A 15,992-nucleotide genomic window follows, 5' to 3' on the forward strand; every position below is an offset into this window, starting at 1 on the left:
TCTCAACCACATTCCTTTCTATTTTTAAATTATTATTCTACTAATACTTCCAAACATGTTTTTTTGTTGTTGATGTGTTGATGCAGATATTGAATTATCTATAGATCAATGCTTCCATCATTTTAAAGACTGACATGTCTCTTTCAGTGACACAAGTCAGCAACCAGGGCATCATAAAACAGTAGTTCCCAACCTTTTTTAGCTTGAGACCCCCTTTTTCCCTGGACAATATTGTAACCCCCCTCCACATTTATTGATATTATCGCTCATATATGTTTGCAGTAGGTATGACAAAAAATTTTTTCAAACAAACAATTTGTTTATTAGTTTATCCAGATTTGTAAAAGATAAATGCAAAATTCAGGTTCCTGGGCACCACCATCTCTCAGGATCTGAAGTGGGACAATTACATAGACTCTATTGTGAAGAAAGCCCAGCAGAGACTATACTTCCTTTTTCAGCTGAGGAAGTTCAACCTTCCACAGGACCCAGGAGCTGCACGTACAGTTCTACTCAGCTGTCATTCAATCCATCCTCTGCACTTCAATCACCGCCTGGTTCGGCTCAGCTGCCAAAACCGACCTCTGTAGACTACAGCAAATAGTCCGGACTGCTGAATGTATCACAGACACTACCCTTCCTACTCTTCCAGAGTGAGTAAAAGGGCTCACAAAATCACTCTGGATGCCTCACACCCAGCACACTACCTGTTTGAACTTTTACCGTCTGGTCGGCGCTTCATAGCACCAAGCACAAAAATTGCCAGACGCAGGAAAAGTTTAATTCCTCAGGCCATCTACCCAACTGTGCAATAAACATGCAATACTTTCTCATACGCACTTGTACACAGAACCTTATATCAATATACAATGCAATACTTTCTCCATTTGCATTTGTACACATCACCATATAACCTGTGTATTTATAACAAACCTGTACATACAATTCAACATCCAGATTTCTTGACTAACTGCATCTCTGTTTGATGTTTATCGTCTTTCTTTTTTTCATATTTATTTTGTGTTGTCACTTTATGTACACTGGAAGCTTCTGTAGCCAAAACAAATTCCTTGTGTGTGTGAAGCACACTCGGCAATAAAACTGATTCTGAAAACATCAGTAAGCCATTTGTATTGGGTACACTTGATGTATTGGGGAGTCATATGCAAATGTCTTATTAATTTGGACAGCCTCATGCATTTGTTAACAAGAACTTTGTCACAGATATTGCACTGTGGCTGGGTCAGGGACATTTTGTTTCAAGAAAAAATAATAAATCAGGTAAATATCTTGGTATTTCCTGCATTTCGTGTTTCCAGTATTGCTAGTGCTGTGACCTAAAATATTTGGCGCTTCCTCACCTGGGCCCAGGATTCTTGCGTCATTACTATTAGCTGCTGAAGTTGAATCAGAGTATTTTTTATTTATTTTGTGGAAGACGAATTACAAATTTGTCAATTTTTGGTCAGCCAGGAAATAAAATCAACTGAGGCAAAATGATCATTCTCTTAATTGTCCACTGCTAATTTTATTTTATTTTTTAAAATATGACGCAACCCCCTACAGAGCTCGCTGAGACCCCCTTGTGGGCTGGGACTCCTTTGTAGGGACCCGCTGGTGTAGAATGAAGAAGAACAGAGTTTCTCACTTGTAAATATTTATAGTTGAGAAAATTCACAGCCATATCACCCTGCAGCCCAAGAGCAGTTACTTACTGAAGCTAAGCAGGGCTGAGCCTGGTCAGAACCTGGATGGGAGATCACATGGGAAAACTAGGTTGCTGTTGGAAGTGGTGTTAGTGAGGCCAGCAGTGTGTGAGTCCTAATGCCCCAGTATAGAGAAAGGGACACTCAGGCCTGGCGCTACGGGGGAGCAAAGGGGGGCATTGCCCCCTCAGAAAGAATTTGTGCCCCCCCAGTTTTCATAAAGGATTGTTCACCCAAAACTGAAAATTCTTTCTGTCATTAATTACTAACACTGCTGTCGTTCCAACCTTTAGAACATACATTTAAATATTTTAAAATATATGACATAGCAATTAAATTATGAAAATTGTGTAATTAAAGCTAATCCTTTAGTCCAGAGATCCAGTCCCCGCGTCAGGTCAGGTGCGCCCACGTAAATAAAACGTGCACACGGCGATGGAGGCGCACTCAACTCACAAGGGAGAAAAGTGGGTGACATGATAGGAGCAGCTTAATTCATTACATGTTTTGGTTAACTAATTCTTTAAACACAACTCTCTTGAGCGCTAAATGGAAGAAACGCAGAAGAAATTTGCTGTTAAATTAATTTTAGCAGAGACGCAACTACCAGTCATTTTCACATTAGTTATTCAGGAAGATTTAGCCTAATAAAAATGTTTTAATAAAAACAGTAGGCAGTGTTTTCCCACAGTAGGCTACACTACAAAATAATATATTAATTGATTAATTAATATTGTTATTAATATTAATATAATTACAATTAAGCTAAAATTGACAAAAAGCAGAACCCTTTGAATGTTTGCTTTCATTTTGACATTGCTAAAAAGCACACTTTTACAGTTGTGTAGAAAAACATCCCATTATGCAGCAGCAGTCAAGGTATAACACTTAATAAATGCCTTTTGCGTTTAAATATGATCGGCCTGCGAAGTCAAGTTTGCAGTGTTATAAATGGAATAGGTATATAGTGCTTAAGTGGATTTACCGCGGATTAACCGAGAAACCTCTCACGTGCTGCAGGTAGGCTGAACGAGAATCTTTTAAAAATATGTAATTTACCCTATACTGCTATTTGCTCATGCAAAAATAAACAACATAATATATTGTAAACCTGTTTGAAGAGCTAAAATGCAGTCAGCATATCGAGTTTGTTTTGACTTGTAGCTCACGGCCCTAAAATGAAAATAACCCGAAAACAAGTTATTAAAATAGGCTTAATAAATAAATAACATGACGGGTAGGCTTAGTAACCAAATGGTTTATGATGGTTTACAAATGACAACCAGACAATATCACGAAAAAAACACAGTTATGATAGCCTAAGATAAATCTTTATTTTTACATTTAAAATGATGAAAAAAGTTATATAGCCTATTGAGTTGCATGTTATCCGTGCCAAACTAATTTTCACGGTAATAACTGTGAATTTTGGTATCTTTTTTAGGTATTTGGCTACATTAATGTCTTAAAATGTAACTAAGTAATTGTTTTAAATGACATTAGATTGTAACATTTAGCTTTTCCCTAACACTGATGTTGGTTGGGTAATAGGCTTCGTGAAGTGTGATGACTCGGTTAAGCTGATTTCACTATATTTATTTACCGGATATACGAATATATAGTCTGATTGTGGGTCAGCTTGCATGTGTAGCATAATTTGATGTCTTTACCTAAAACTTTAAACATTCATATGCCTGTTATTTGAAATAAAATGGAAATAAATAAGAAGAATAACATAAGATTTAAAGCACTCGTTTGGCACTAAAGCCATGATCCGTCTGCATTAATAAGCGGTATTGTTGCATTACCGTCATTAATAAAATCAGTAATATCGAAACTGTTATTATTACTATTAAAATGTATATTACTGCCTTAGGTCAGTAACAAAGTAAAGTAATAATAAATGTAAATAAATAGCCTAAATGAAAGGAACAAGAGAGACCAAAATCAGCCACCAGGTCTAGTGCCCCCCTATGGATTTAAAATGCCCCCTCAGTTCTGATATGCTGGCGCCGGGCCTGGGGACACTATACTGTCAGTAAGCGTTGTCTTTCGCATGAAACGTTAAACCGAGGTCTTGACTCTCAGTGGTTATTAAAAATCCCATGACACTTCTTGTAAAGAGTAGGGGTGTAACCACTGTGTCCTGGCCAAATTCCCTGCATCGTACCTTACCTATCATGGGCTCCCAATCATCCGCATCTATCGAATTGGCTCTATCACTGTCTCTCCACTCCACCAATAGCTGGTGTGTGTTGAGTAGGGTTGGGTACCGAAACCCAGTGCCATTATAGCACCGTTACCTTGGTAACCGGTATGTACCGGTATTAAATAAGCGTATGAATTTCGGTGCTATTCGGTGCCTATTCAGTGCTGCGGCGAAAACGTAAGAAGCATCAAAGGGGTGCATGAAAAAAGGCCCACATAAGCGTTGTGTCACAACATCACTAAACATTTAATTCTGAACAACTTTGAGGAACAGGCGACATCAGGCGTTTGTTATTGTCGCTAGGGAATAGACGCACGCAACGTAGTACAGCGCATTTAGACTGGTTTTCGGTGAGCGAGAGCGACACTCTTCAAATCTACACTCGTGATCACGTTCGTCCAATTTGCTTAAACTAAGCATTCTAAAGCGTATTTTACAAGCAAGGATTCTTACACAGCAACTGTCTTTACAAAAGTTGTGTGCAACGCCTGTTTTAGACCGCAAGCGAAAGCAGTGCGTGAGCAGCGCGTATGGAGATCAGAAGCAGCACGCAGGCGTTTGCCTTTCACACCAGCTGCGTCTGCAGCGCGCAGCTCTTCGGCAGCTGCTGCAGAGATCAATCTATCTCTATTTCACCGTTATAATAATATTTATATAATATAGTTAGAATGATATTAATACATGATCAAACTAGTGTTACTCTCGCCGCTTCAGTAATGTCCAGCGGCAGAGTAACAGCTCGTGCAAAGGATGAGACAAACAAAAGTAATCAATGCATGCCCTTCTTTTACTTATTTTCGTGTTGTCAGGTTCACGGTGCAACTCCCTTAAATAGCAAGTTTTAAAGCGACCACTCCCCTCTCTTACAACACTAGCGTGCAACTTAAGCAAAACTGATATTAAAATTGTTTTACATTTGGTTTTGTAGTTCGGGTCTAAATAAATGTTTGTTGCAGTTTTTAATCATTTATGCTCATTTGATTGACTATATATAAATCAGTTGATATTATTAACGCATTTATTGGGTAAAATTGCTACTTTTTACTGTCATTCAATGTGTTTTGGTCATTATCAATGCAAACTTATTATGACACCAGAATAATTATTTTTTTTAGGAAACACTGTAAAAATTTTCAGAAACATTATTGTAAATGAATAGGAGGGCAAAATAAATTGACTTCAGCTGTAGGCCTGTTAGAGTTTACAGGTGCAGCAATGTGCCCTGATTTACTTGAATGTTAGAAATGTGTTCTCTTACACCGGTATAATGTTACTTGTCAAATAAATAAACAAGGAAGATTATTTTGAGTTTAAGTTATTTAATTATCTTGTTTATGAAGACTGCAGAGTGATGCATGAAAACAAATGACTTCGAATAATGTTTTAAGTATTTTGTGATATATATATATGTTAAAATGTGCTCCTAAAAGTATGTGGCCACTGCCCGCCCCCCACAGGTTAATAGTAAGCTAATGTAATTTCATAATGCAAATCTTAAATTCATGCTAACCAACAAATGATCAAAGGAAATGTATTAATGTAATACAAAATGAATTTATGTTTACTTTAAACTGTAATTATATTGTTGTATTAAAATGATTTTTAAAAATATTTTGTCAAATAAAATATTTTTGTAAAGTCATCCACCATCATTTTGTGGCTAAAAAGTATCAATTCAGGCACCGTTTTGGCACCGGAATCGTTTTAAAAGTATCGATTTGGCCCTGGTATCGAAAAAAATCCAAACGATACCCAACCCTAGTGGTGAGCGCACTAGCAGCGTTGTCCTGTGGCTGCCATCGCATCATCCAAGTGTATGCTGCACACTGGTGGAGGTGAGGAGAGACCCCCCTCATGATTGTGAAGCTCTTTGGGTGTATGGTCATACACAATAAATGTGCAATATAAATACACATTCCTTACTACTTACTATGTCCAATCCAGCTCCTGGAGGACCACAATATTCTTTTTTTAGCTTCTTTCATAATAAAATACACCTGTACTAGGTAATCATGGTCTTACTAGGCTTAATGCAAACTCCATTTCTAATTCAGCAAATAAATGGACAAAAACATGACAAACACAACAGTTCAATTGACACAATTTTATTTCAATTCAACAATACATTTTTGGCAGCGACACCGCAAGACGCAAATATTGCTGCCTCAAGATCTGACACCAGACATTAGCAATAAGCAAAGGACTGGAGAAGTGGTGAGGCCACTGGTGTTAGCATGCCTGGCTAATCAGCTCTTCCTGCATGACCAGGACCGGGCGCTCATCCTCCATGTCTGATGCTGTGATCTAAAGCAAAAACAAAAACAAAATCAGGTTTATTGTCCCCAAAATAACTGACATTTTGAAAAGTTCTTGTAGATCATAGGTACCGTAAACCAGTCGTGGAGGAGGATCTGCTCCAGTTGTATCCTCTCGCTGGGATCGGGATGCAGACAGGCATTTATGAGATGACTGCATTCTGAAAGACAGGTTTAATGTTTGATCATTACTTTAAATATCCTTTACATCTCCTGATGGCATTTTGGACAGCTGAGCCAAGTGGCTTTGTCAGACACTTTTTTGTATGATTGTTACAATTTTTTCAAGTTCTTACCACAGGACAAGGACGGCAGATACCAGAGCCAGTGCTGCATCTTTTCCCGATCCGTGTAGTCTGGCATATATCCACACACCATAGTGTATAGCAGCACTCCAAGCGAATACACGGTTGCTGGCCGTGCTAAGTATTTGCCCGTTTCGAAAAACTCTGGAGGGCAGTACATCTCTGTGCCTGGAGGAAAGAGATTTGCATGTCTGAGTTACAACAGTTTGTTTTTACTGTATTCAGCAGCTTGTGTGTCATGACACTAAAGTTTTAATACTGTACATACCACTAAAAGTGTGGTACTCTGTTTCGTGGAACAGGTTCCCACAGCCGAAGTCAATCAGTGTGACATCCATGGTGTGTGTGTTGATGATCAAGTTCTCCAACTTTATATCTCTGTGGAATACTCCGCGCCGGCAGCAGGTCTCAGCTGCCTCGATAACCTGGCGCATCACATACCGAGCAAACCTTTCTTCAAAGATGTTGCCACAGCTCTCCAAAAGCTTGAACACACTCAGGCATGGTAAAGGGCGCTGCAGGACCATTATATAATGGTCTGGAAAGTCCTGCCAATCCAGCAGATCGATTATGTTGGGTGAGCTGGGACCCTTGTTTGCCATAAGTGTGAGGCCGATTTCCAGTGGTACAAGTTCTGGAAGGCCAGGCTAGTGGAAAGAGTTTTTAGGATGGTTAAATTAAGGTGGTTTGCACAACATGTTTATAATTTGTTTATTGAGAGATAGTTTGCTGTCTATGATTAACACTGTTGAAAAAAAAAACAGAGTTAGAGGAGATGAGTCTACTTACAACGTAGAGATATTCCATGCCCTCCATTTTTTTGGCAAACTTGATTGCCACCTGATCAACAAAACAGAATTTTACAGTTAGCACTGGATTACTTCAGACCAATCAATAATCCTTGTTGAAATTCTAGTCATGAATTTGTAGCATGTTTGGTCAGGTTGACCATTTATCAAGGGCTCTAATTGTGTTACAAATGACAAAGCATAACACATAAATATAGTTTGTTAGGTTGATTATGCAAAAATATATATAAATTTACCGGAAGACCATCATGGGCACGGACACCAGCATATACGGCACCAAATCCTCCTTCTCCCAGTAGCTCACCCATGTTGTAGGTCCAGCACATGCCTGTTCAAATATAATTAGTTTTAGAGACAGATTCATATTCTACAATGCAAAAGTAAAACTTTATTACCACTTTATACACCATTACGTCACTAATACATAATGCACAAACATCTAATCCTTTCAAAAAGTGAAAGCATCAAGCAGCCATAATTATTATGAACTTACTCCCAATAATCAAGACCATGTCTTGGCTTGGGTTTTCTGCCAGAGGACACACAGTTTCTTCCTCTGACAGATCATCTGGAAACTCCTGGATTTGCTCGTCAACAGTGAAGAGAGGAATCTCAAAACTACTGTTGGGAGTGTTCTGAGGACCATAACTCTCTACAGAAGATATGGTCTCCACTGAAGTTTGATCTAAAGAGGAAAATATAACAATTATATATAAACACACAAACATTTCAATACTGCTACAAATAATACATTTATAGTATTTACAAAGACAAAACTGAAGAGTTCAGATACACAAACATCTGCACATCTGAACATTTGAACTCTGCAAATGTTTAAAGCTATGATGATCTTCTTTAATGATTAAGTTCAGTAAACACAAAAGATGAAGAGATTTACCATCAGTAGACGTTTCTTCCTCCAGCTCCACATTCTCACACTGTTCCTGTATTTGCAGGTCAATGATGGAGGAAGGAACCTCAAGGCTGTTAGGAGCTTGCTGGGAGTCATGATGCTCAACAGTTCTTGAGATGTTTCCTACTGAGGTTTGATCTAAAGAGGGGAACATACATTCAACATTTACTTTAATAAAAACACACGTTTCAATCCTTTTACAAATACATATATTTGCAGAGACAATATTTTAAAGCTATGGTGATCATTTTTATTCATTTTTTTCCAGTCACAGAAAAAATAAAGGGATTTACCATCAGTAGAAGGTTCTGCTTCGGTGACTGGCTTCACCTTCTCACTGTCCACCTGCTTCACCTTTTCACCCCTTCCAGTTCTTGGGCGTGAAAAGCGGAACAGCTTTCTCCAAAAACTCGATTTTTTCTTCACTTTCTTTTTCTCCTTTACCAAACTCCCTACTCCATCTTCCTCACAAGCAACAACACAGCTCTCATCAAGCTGATGGTTTTCTTGACGAGGCGTGTCATTATTTAACTGAAGTGGTGTACTAGGATGTAAACTGTACACACACTCTGACTCTGTCGCTATATTCAGACAAGAAATTCGCTGACCCATGATAAAACAAACGCACTGTCTCACTCCAAACTACCCACTAAAACTAAATTACACCGTCAAGCCTTAACATTCCACTTTGACGTTCTAATTATGACATCAAATAAAATGTCCTTGAGATCAATTTGTTTTGTTTTAAAATTTGCTGGACTACATATTGCATACATAATACCTGACAATTCTTATAGTAAAGCCTAAAATAAATCTAAAATAAATATAAATCATAATATAAATGTAATTCTACTTGTTTTAATACTTGTTCAAGCACTTATATAAATGTTTAATTGCGTACTATTGCAGTATAAGGCTGCGTCGCTAATACTTTCTTATTGGTTGTATTCTCTTTCTCAACCACTTGAGGGCGGCAAATATCATGGTATCTGAACAGAACTGATAGTCCACATTACTTCATGATGTCAGTGGGAGTAGTCTACATGAAGAGTTTTATTTCTTTTTGTATGTATATTTAAATGTAAGGAATTGAAGTCAGAAATGAATTAGAGTAAAGATGTGTGGATGGGATTTAAAAACATAATAATCTGACTGAATCTACTAAATCTAGTAGAGGAAACAAGCTATTTTCTGTTTTTCCTTTTAGCTTAGAGAACTTGTGTTTTCCAGAAAAAAATTTAATTAAATGCAATAGATTTCCAAATGTTTGTTTAAAATATGAAAGTCAGCCTGGTTTCAACTGGATCCAACTTGTGATGGGTGACAACAAGCTCCAGCCACTCTTTCTGACATACTTTCTGGCTTTTTTCAGCACTAAGCACTTTTTGGGCATCAATTTTTAAATCAATTTCTGAATGTTTTCTTTTAGATATTAAACCACGCACCCTAGTAGCATTATTTAGACGTAACCCTACAAATGTTTTCTTGTCATCTTCACAGTCAAATGCACTTGCTATCTGTTTAATAATTGCTAAAAGGCATATAACACTGAAGTGGAAAAATCCTTCTCCGCCCAGTTATGTGCATTGGATGCATGATCTGATGCAGTCTATTCAAATAGAAAAGATTAGGTATACAGATTGCAGTATTAGAAAAATAATTACATGTTTATATATTTATGTTTATTTTCTTTCTTCCTTCTTTTCAAAAATTATTTTTAAATTAATTAATTTATTTTTTTTACTGCTGTACCGTTAGCATATTTGTATATTTTGCTATATGGCCTTACATGTGTTACTTTTATCCATAATGTTATTTAATTTATCTTCATTTTATCAGTTGATGTCTTGTGATTCTTTGTATTTAATATTGTAATTCTCTGACTAATAAGCATCAATAAAACAAAGTTAGGCTAAAATAATATAATAATATAACAAAAGTTTTATTTTATGAGAGACTTCACGGCTCTATCACATACAAGAATACTCAAGCTCACTATTTTTCTGTGTTGTCTGAAGGAAATAAAATCAGTATCTTGGCTTGAAAGATTGTCACTATGTTTCACTACGGCTCATCCCTATGGCTTAATCAGCTGATTCTCAACCACATTCCTTTTTATTTTTAAATTATTTTTATTATTCTACTAAAACTTCCAAACATGTTATTTTGTTGTTGATGTGTTGATGCAGATATTGAATTATCTATAGATCAATGCTTCCATCATTTTAAAGACTGACATGTCTCTTTCAGTGACACAAGTCAGCAACCAGGGCATCATGAAACAGTAGTTCCCAACCTTTTTTTGCTTGAAACCCCCTTTACCCTGGACAATATTGTACCCCCCCTCCACATTTATTGATATTATCGCTCATATATGTTTGCAGTAGGTATGACAAAAATTTTTTTCAAACAAACAATTTGTTTATTAGTTTATCTAGATTTGTAAAATATAAATGCAAAATTCAGGTTCCTGGGCACCACCATCTCTCAGGATCTGAAGTGGGACATTCACATAGACTCTATTGTGAAGAAAGCCCAGCAGAGACTGTACTTCCTTCGTCAGCTGAGGAAGTTCAACCTTCCACAGGACTCAGGAGCTGCTCGTACAGTTCTACTCAGCTGTCATTCAATCCATCCTCTGCACTTCAATCACCGCCTGGTTCAGTTCCGCTGCCAAAACCGACCTCTTATCGTCTTTCTTTTTTCCATATTTATTTTGTGTTGTCTCTTGTCACTTTATGTACTTTATGTCACTTTAAGCTTCTGTAGCCAAAACAAATTCCTTGTGTGTGTGAAGCACACTCGGCAATAAAACTGATTCTGAAAACATCAGTAGGCCATTTGTATTGGGTACACTTGAGGTATTGGGGAGTCATATGCAAATGTCTTATTAATTTGGACAGCCTCATGCATTTGTTAACAAGAACTTTGTCACAGATGATGCACTGTGGCTGGGTCAGGGACATTTTGCTTCAAGAAAAAATAATAAAACCATAGTTCAGGTAAATATCTTGGTATTTCCTGCATTTCGTGTTTCCAGTATTGCTAGTGCTGTGACCTAAAATGTTTGGAGCTTCCTCACCTGGGTCCAGGATTCTTGCGTCATTACTATTAGCTGCTGAAGGTGAATCAGAGTACTTATTTTTTATTTTTATTTTTTTTTGTGGAAGATGAATTACAAATTTGTCAATTTTTGGTCAGCCAGAAAATAAAATCAACTAAGGCAAATTGATCATTCTCTTATTTGTCCACTGCTAATTATTAATATTATTTTTAAATATGACGCAACCCCCTACAGAGCTTGCTGAAACCCCCTTGTGGGCTGGGACCCCCTGTTGGAAACCTGAAAGAAATATGCATGTACTCACTCTTCAAATATTCTGTTGTTTTCTAACTGTTTCTTGTAAGTTGTCACTGTACTAGGCGCCTTGACGTTCCGCCTTGACATTTTTGAGCACTGGATGAAATTGTTCTGCTTAACTGAGCTAAATATTTGCACGTATTCACAGCCCATGTAACCTTGAGTATGATGTATAAAGGCTGGGAATGCCCCAGTCTTCTTCAGAAGAGAGCAATAAACTGTTGGATTCACATCACTGTTTTTGTTGCCTTCCTGAAGCTCCTGCTTACTGAGGAAACACACAGATGATCTGCAATTCATCCCAACAACCTGGTGACCCTCGACGTAATGAAGCTGGTCAGGTAAGACATGAATTTGGTTTTGACTGCCTGATAAGCTATATTACTGAACAGAGTAATCCTTGGCTGGGATTTTCCCTGACAAGCCAAGACGAGTGCGCTATACAAAAGTAGAACGATCATTCTGTGTGTTTTCTAGTAAGTATTTACTAACATGGGTGGTTCATACCCCAAGCCTGAGATAGGGGAAAGCCCTAAAGATTGGATGTCTCGATGTGGGTGGGGATATTACACTAATCCCTGGTTAGATAATCTAGCAGGGTGGACTGAGGCACAAGCGATGCGTCCCTAACCTAGAGATGGGTCATTCGACCCCTATGTGCTAAAACGGGCTCACAAATTAATTTATGAAAGTGAAGGAGATCCCGAATGGGTCTATGATTATATGAGAAAGGGTTATGAAATCTGGATGAAGATGATGAGTGTGTGGTATGACAAACAAAATATTAACCTACCAAAAGAGGTAAAGAAATTAATTCCGAAGGCTCTTAAAGGCTCAGCATCAAAGATTGAGGTAAAAAGAAAGGAGACACCTTTTTGTTGAGATAACAAAAGATTTTTAGTTAAGTTGATTAAAACAATAGCATGGTGGTTACTCGCCGTCGTTCGCATGCGCACAACTCTCTGGAGTCAACAAGGCATTTGAACCACGAGAAGGCAAGGAGCCATTTTCTCCCCTTCAGCGGTGAGCAAGTTTTATGGTAAGTTCTTTTTAAAATCAATGTTTTTATGGTCTGAGTTGTCTTAGAGTAATTTGAAGTATTGCCAAAGAAGTTAGCAGTTGTCAAAAACCAAACTTTATTATAATTTTGCCTCAAATTGTGGATGAAAAAAGCCATTAATAGCCTCTGTCACCTGTTCCTTTGAGGCAATTTTAACTTATAACATTTTGAAACTGAACGTTACATACACCATTTAATAAGCCTGTGAAGCATCCGATGTTGCTGAAAATAAATGTAAAAATAATTTTTACATGTTATTTTAGTCTTGTTGACCGTTGCACAACCTGCTGTTAAACAACACCACACAACTTAACGCCGTCACACGAGAGGGCGCTCTCAGCCTTAACACCCACTAACTTATAAATGGGAGCAAACTTGTCACCTTTCGGCGAACCGAGCCGATCTGTACAAAACAATTGGGAAGAGGCAAGTAAGTCAAAAAGGTTTGAAAACTTTTCTAATTTACCCAGCAATACTGAAAGTCTCATTCAAAGGCCAAAAATACTCGTTTGAGATGCCGGATGAAGCCGAGAAATACATCGAGGGACTGGAGCGAACAACGTCATCGCCGGCTCGCAGGTCCTTATATCCTCAGCTCCAGGAGGCAATGGAGGAAACCGATTAAGGAGACAATATTGGACTTATCAACACTTAAATGACATGATTAGAAACATTTCTTAGCCCCTAAATGACCAAATTATACGGTAAACAACTATTACTATTAATATTATTATTTTGTTTTATTGGTATTTAAAGTTACGGTTAGATATTCATGATACTAATTTTATTTATTTAACACTATTTATTTTATTATTATATATATTTTTACTATTATTTGTTACGTTATTTATTTTAGTTATTTATTTTATTATTATTTATTTATTTATTTATTTATTTATTTATTTACTTTTATTATTATTATTATTATTTTTTTTGTCGACAAGGTGGGGGCTAAGTTTCTTGGTTTAAGATTGGAACAGCCCGAATTCAAAACTTGTTACATGTTTAAATAGAGTTGATGCTGATACACTGATGGTTGTAACGTTCCTCAGCTGTTTAATATCAGGAGGTACTGGAAGGCGAATAGTGTTGAGACATTGCCTCGCGATCGCCACAGACGCTCGTTATTGAGGGGGTTAGGGAAAGGGTGGGGCACTCAGAAATACAATACGTAGGAAGTTTTATATTCTTTTCATATATATCCACGAAATTTCTATGTTTAAATTGCACCTACTACTACAATCTTTACATGTTTATTTGTGAAAGCTTTATGTTCAGAGATTATGGTTAATTTGAATATTATGTCTCTTAACGTTAGAGGGTTAAACTCTCCTAGTAAACGGACTAAATTTTTAGATTATCTTCGCAGGAAAAACATAGACGTTGCACTTATCCAAGAAACCCATCTAAGGATAGCAGATGTCCAGCGATTACAAAACAAACACTATATTCCTATAGTATCTTCAGGTTATAACTCTAAAAAGAGAGGGGTGGTAATATTATTTAAAAGAAATCATACTTTCAGTATTGAAAATTTAGGATCAGACAATAATGGTAGAATGGCATATTGTTGTACTAATATAGGAGGAAAGAAGCTAATGTTTGTCAATATTTATGCCCCAAACTCTTATGATGCTCTTTTTTTCCCAGACATTACAAAAACTCTTTTAGCCTATAATGAATATTCACTTATTATTGGAGGAGACATGAACACGGTAATGGACACTGTTTTAGATCGATCAAATCCTTCAATCCCAATGATACAACCCCAGTCTTCAAAAGCATTAAATTGGTTTACTAAAGACCTAAACGTGAGTGACACCTGGAGGTTGCTCAACCCTAATGTGAAAGAACACACTTACTTCTCACCAAGACATAAATCCTTTTCAAGAATAGACTACATCTTACTATCTCCTATGATATTTTCATGTGTAAAGAACATTGAATTTCTACCACAAAGTATTTCTGACAACAATGCAATAACAACATCGCTGCAATTTAGTACACTGACCAAACCCTCTAGATGGAGATTCAATACTCTTTTACTCAAAAACGAGGAATATATTTCACAACTGAGATCAGAATTAACTGAATTTATTAGCATTAATCAAAATTCTGTTTCCAACCAAGACATGTTTTGGGCCTCTATTAAAGGTTTTTTAAGAAATAATGCAATTAGTTTTTCTGCAAGGCTTAAAAAGAATTACCTCCAACAAATATCATCATTAGAAAAAAGGTGTGGAGAATTGGAGCGGGAATTAGAAAAGAAATTTGCAACAGAAACACAACAAAAATTAAAGGTAGAAAGAGCTACACTTAATGACCTGCTTAGACAAAGAACCGAATACTTGATGCACATCACAAAACATAAATACTACATAGATGGAAGCAAACTGAGCCGACTCCTTGCACTCACTTTAAAAAAACATGAGCAACGCTTTAATATAAATGCAATAAAAAACTCTGAACAGGTTCTCACCTCAAACCCCTCAGATATTAACAAAACATTTAAGAAGTTTTTTGAAAAATTATACTCTTCAGAAATACAAACTAACACGGATCATTTAGAAAATTTTTTTGAGTCTTTAAACTTAACAAAACTTTCTAAGGAAGATGCTGACAACCTAGATTCAGAAATAACTCTAGATGAATTACATAATGCAGTTAGGGATTTACATACAGGGAAATCTCCAGGTATTGACGGCATCCCTGGCGAATTATATCTAGTACTATGGGACTTACTGGGACACATTTGGCTACAAACAATAAACAAGGCCATAACCAAAGGCCATTTTCATAAAGATCTTAATACTGCTTTAATTACTGTTTTACCTAAACCCGAAAAAGATCTTTCTGAATGTTCCAACTATAGACCTATTTCTCTGATTAATGAAGATATAAAAATTTATGCTAAAGTTATCGCCAAGCGTCTACAATCAGTAATAAGTAAATTAATTCATCCAGACCAAGCTGGTTTTATAACAGGACGTTTAGCTTCAGATAATGTCCGCAGAGTACTACACGTTATAGCTGAATCAGGAAAGTTGAAAAAACCTAGTGGCCTCCTCCTTATAGATGCGGAAAAAGCCTTTGATCGCTTGGAATGGGGCTATTTATGGTACACATTGAAAAACTTTAATTTTGGCGATCAATTCATTAAGATGATTCAAACTCTATACTCTAACCCCTTGGCTAGAGTAACTACAGTGGGAAATATTTCAGACACTTTTTGTATTAAGAGGGGAACAAAACAGGGTTGCCCTCTCTCTCCTCTTTTGTTTAATCTATCAATAGAACCACTGGCTCAATTTATT

General features: G+C 36.9%; 1 protein-coding gene across 2 annotated transcripts; it reads right to left on the bottom strand.

Annotated features, from left to right (window-relative positions):
- Positions 1-6,004: 6,004 nt before the first annotated feature.
- LOC110439908 (serine/threonine-protein kinase pim-2-like) lies at positions 6,005-10,721 on the bottom strand. Of its 2 annotated transcripts, none has more exons than XM_073908544.1 (9): positions 8,551-10,721; positions 8,243-8,383; positions 7,838-8,029; positions 7,581-7,672; positions 7,325-7,375; positions 6,804-7,182; positions 6,527-6,703; positions 6,303-6,391; positions 6,005-6,219 (listed from the first exon to the last, which is right to left on the bottom strand). In XM_073908544.1, exons 1-9 carry the CDS (start codon positions 8,867-8,869, stop codon positions 6,145-6,147), a joined length of 1,515 nt encoding a protein of 504 aa, XP_073764645.1. In that variant the 5' UTR covers positions 8,870-10,721; the 3' UTR covers positions 6,005-6,144. The 2 variants fall into 2 exon arrangements, with proteins under 2 accessions (XP_073764645.1, XP_068078582.2); XM_068222481.2 differs by having other exon boundaries at positions 8,243-8,395.
- Positions 10,722-15,992: the final 5,271 nt, after the last annotated feature.

Source organism: Danio rerio, chromosome 7, assembly GCF_049306965.1.
Source record: "Danio rerio strain Tuebingen ecotype United States chromosome 7, GRCz12tu, whole genome shotgun sequence".
Lineage (NCBI taxonomy): Eukaryota > Metazoa > Chordata > Actinopteri > Cypriniformes > Danionidae > Danio > Danio rerio.

Coding starts and splice junctions, on each gene's coding strand:
- LOC110439908 (XM_068222481.2), bottom strand. CDS start 8,869: ATGGGTCAGCGAATTTCTTGTCTGAATATAGCGACAGAGTCAGAGTGT. Junction 8,396..8,550: donor AGCAGAACCTTCTACTGATG/GTAAATCCCTTT, acceptor TCCCCTCTTTAG/ATCAAACCTCAGTAGGAAAC. Junction 6,220..6,302: donor TCCTCCACGACTGGTTTACG/GTACCTATGATC, acceptor TTTTTGCTTTAG/ATCACAGCATCAGACATGGA.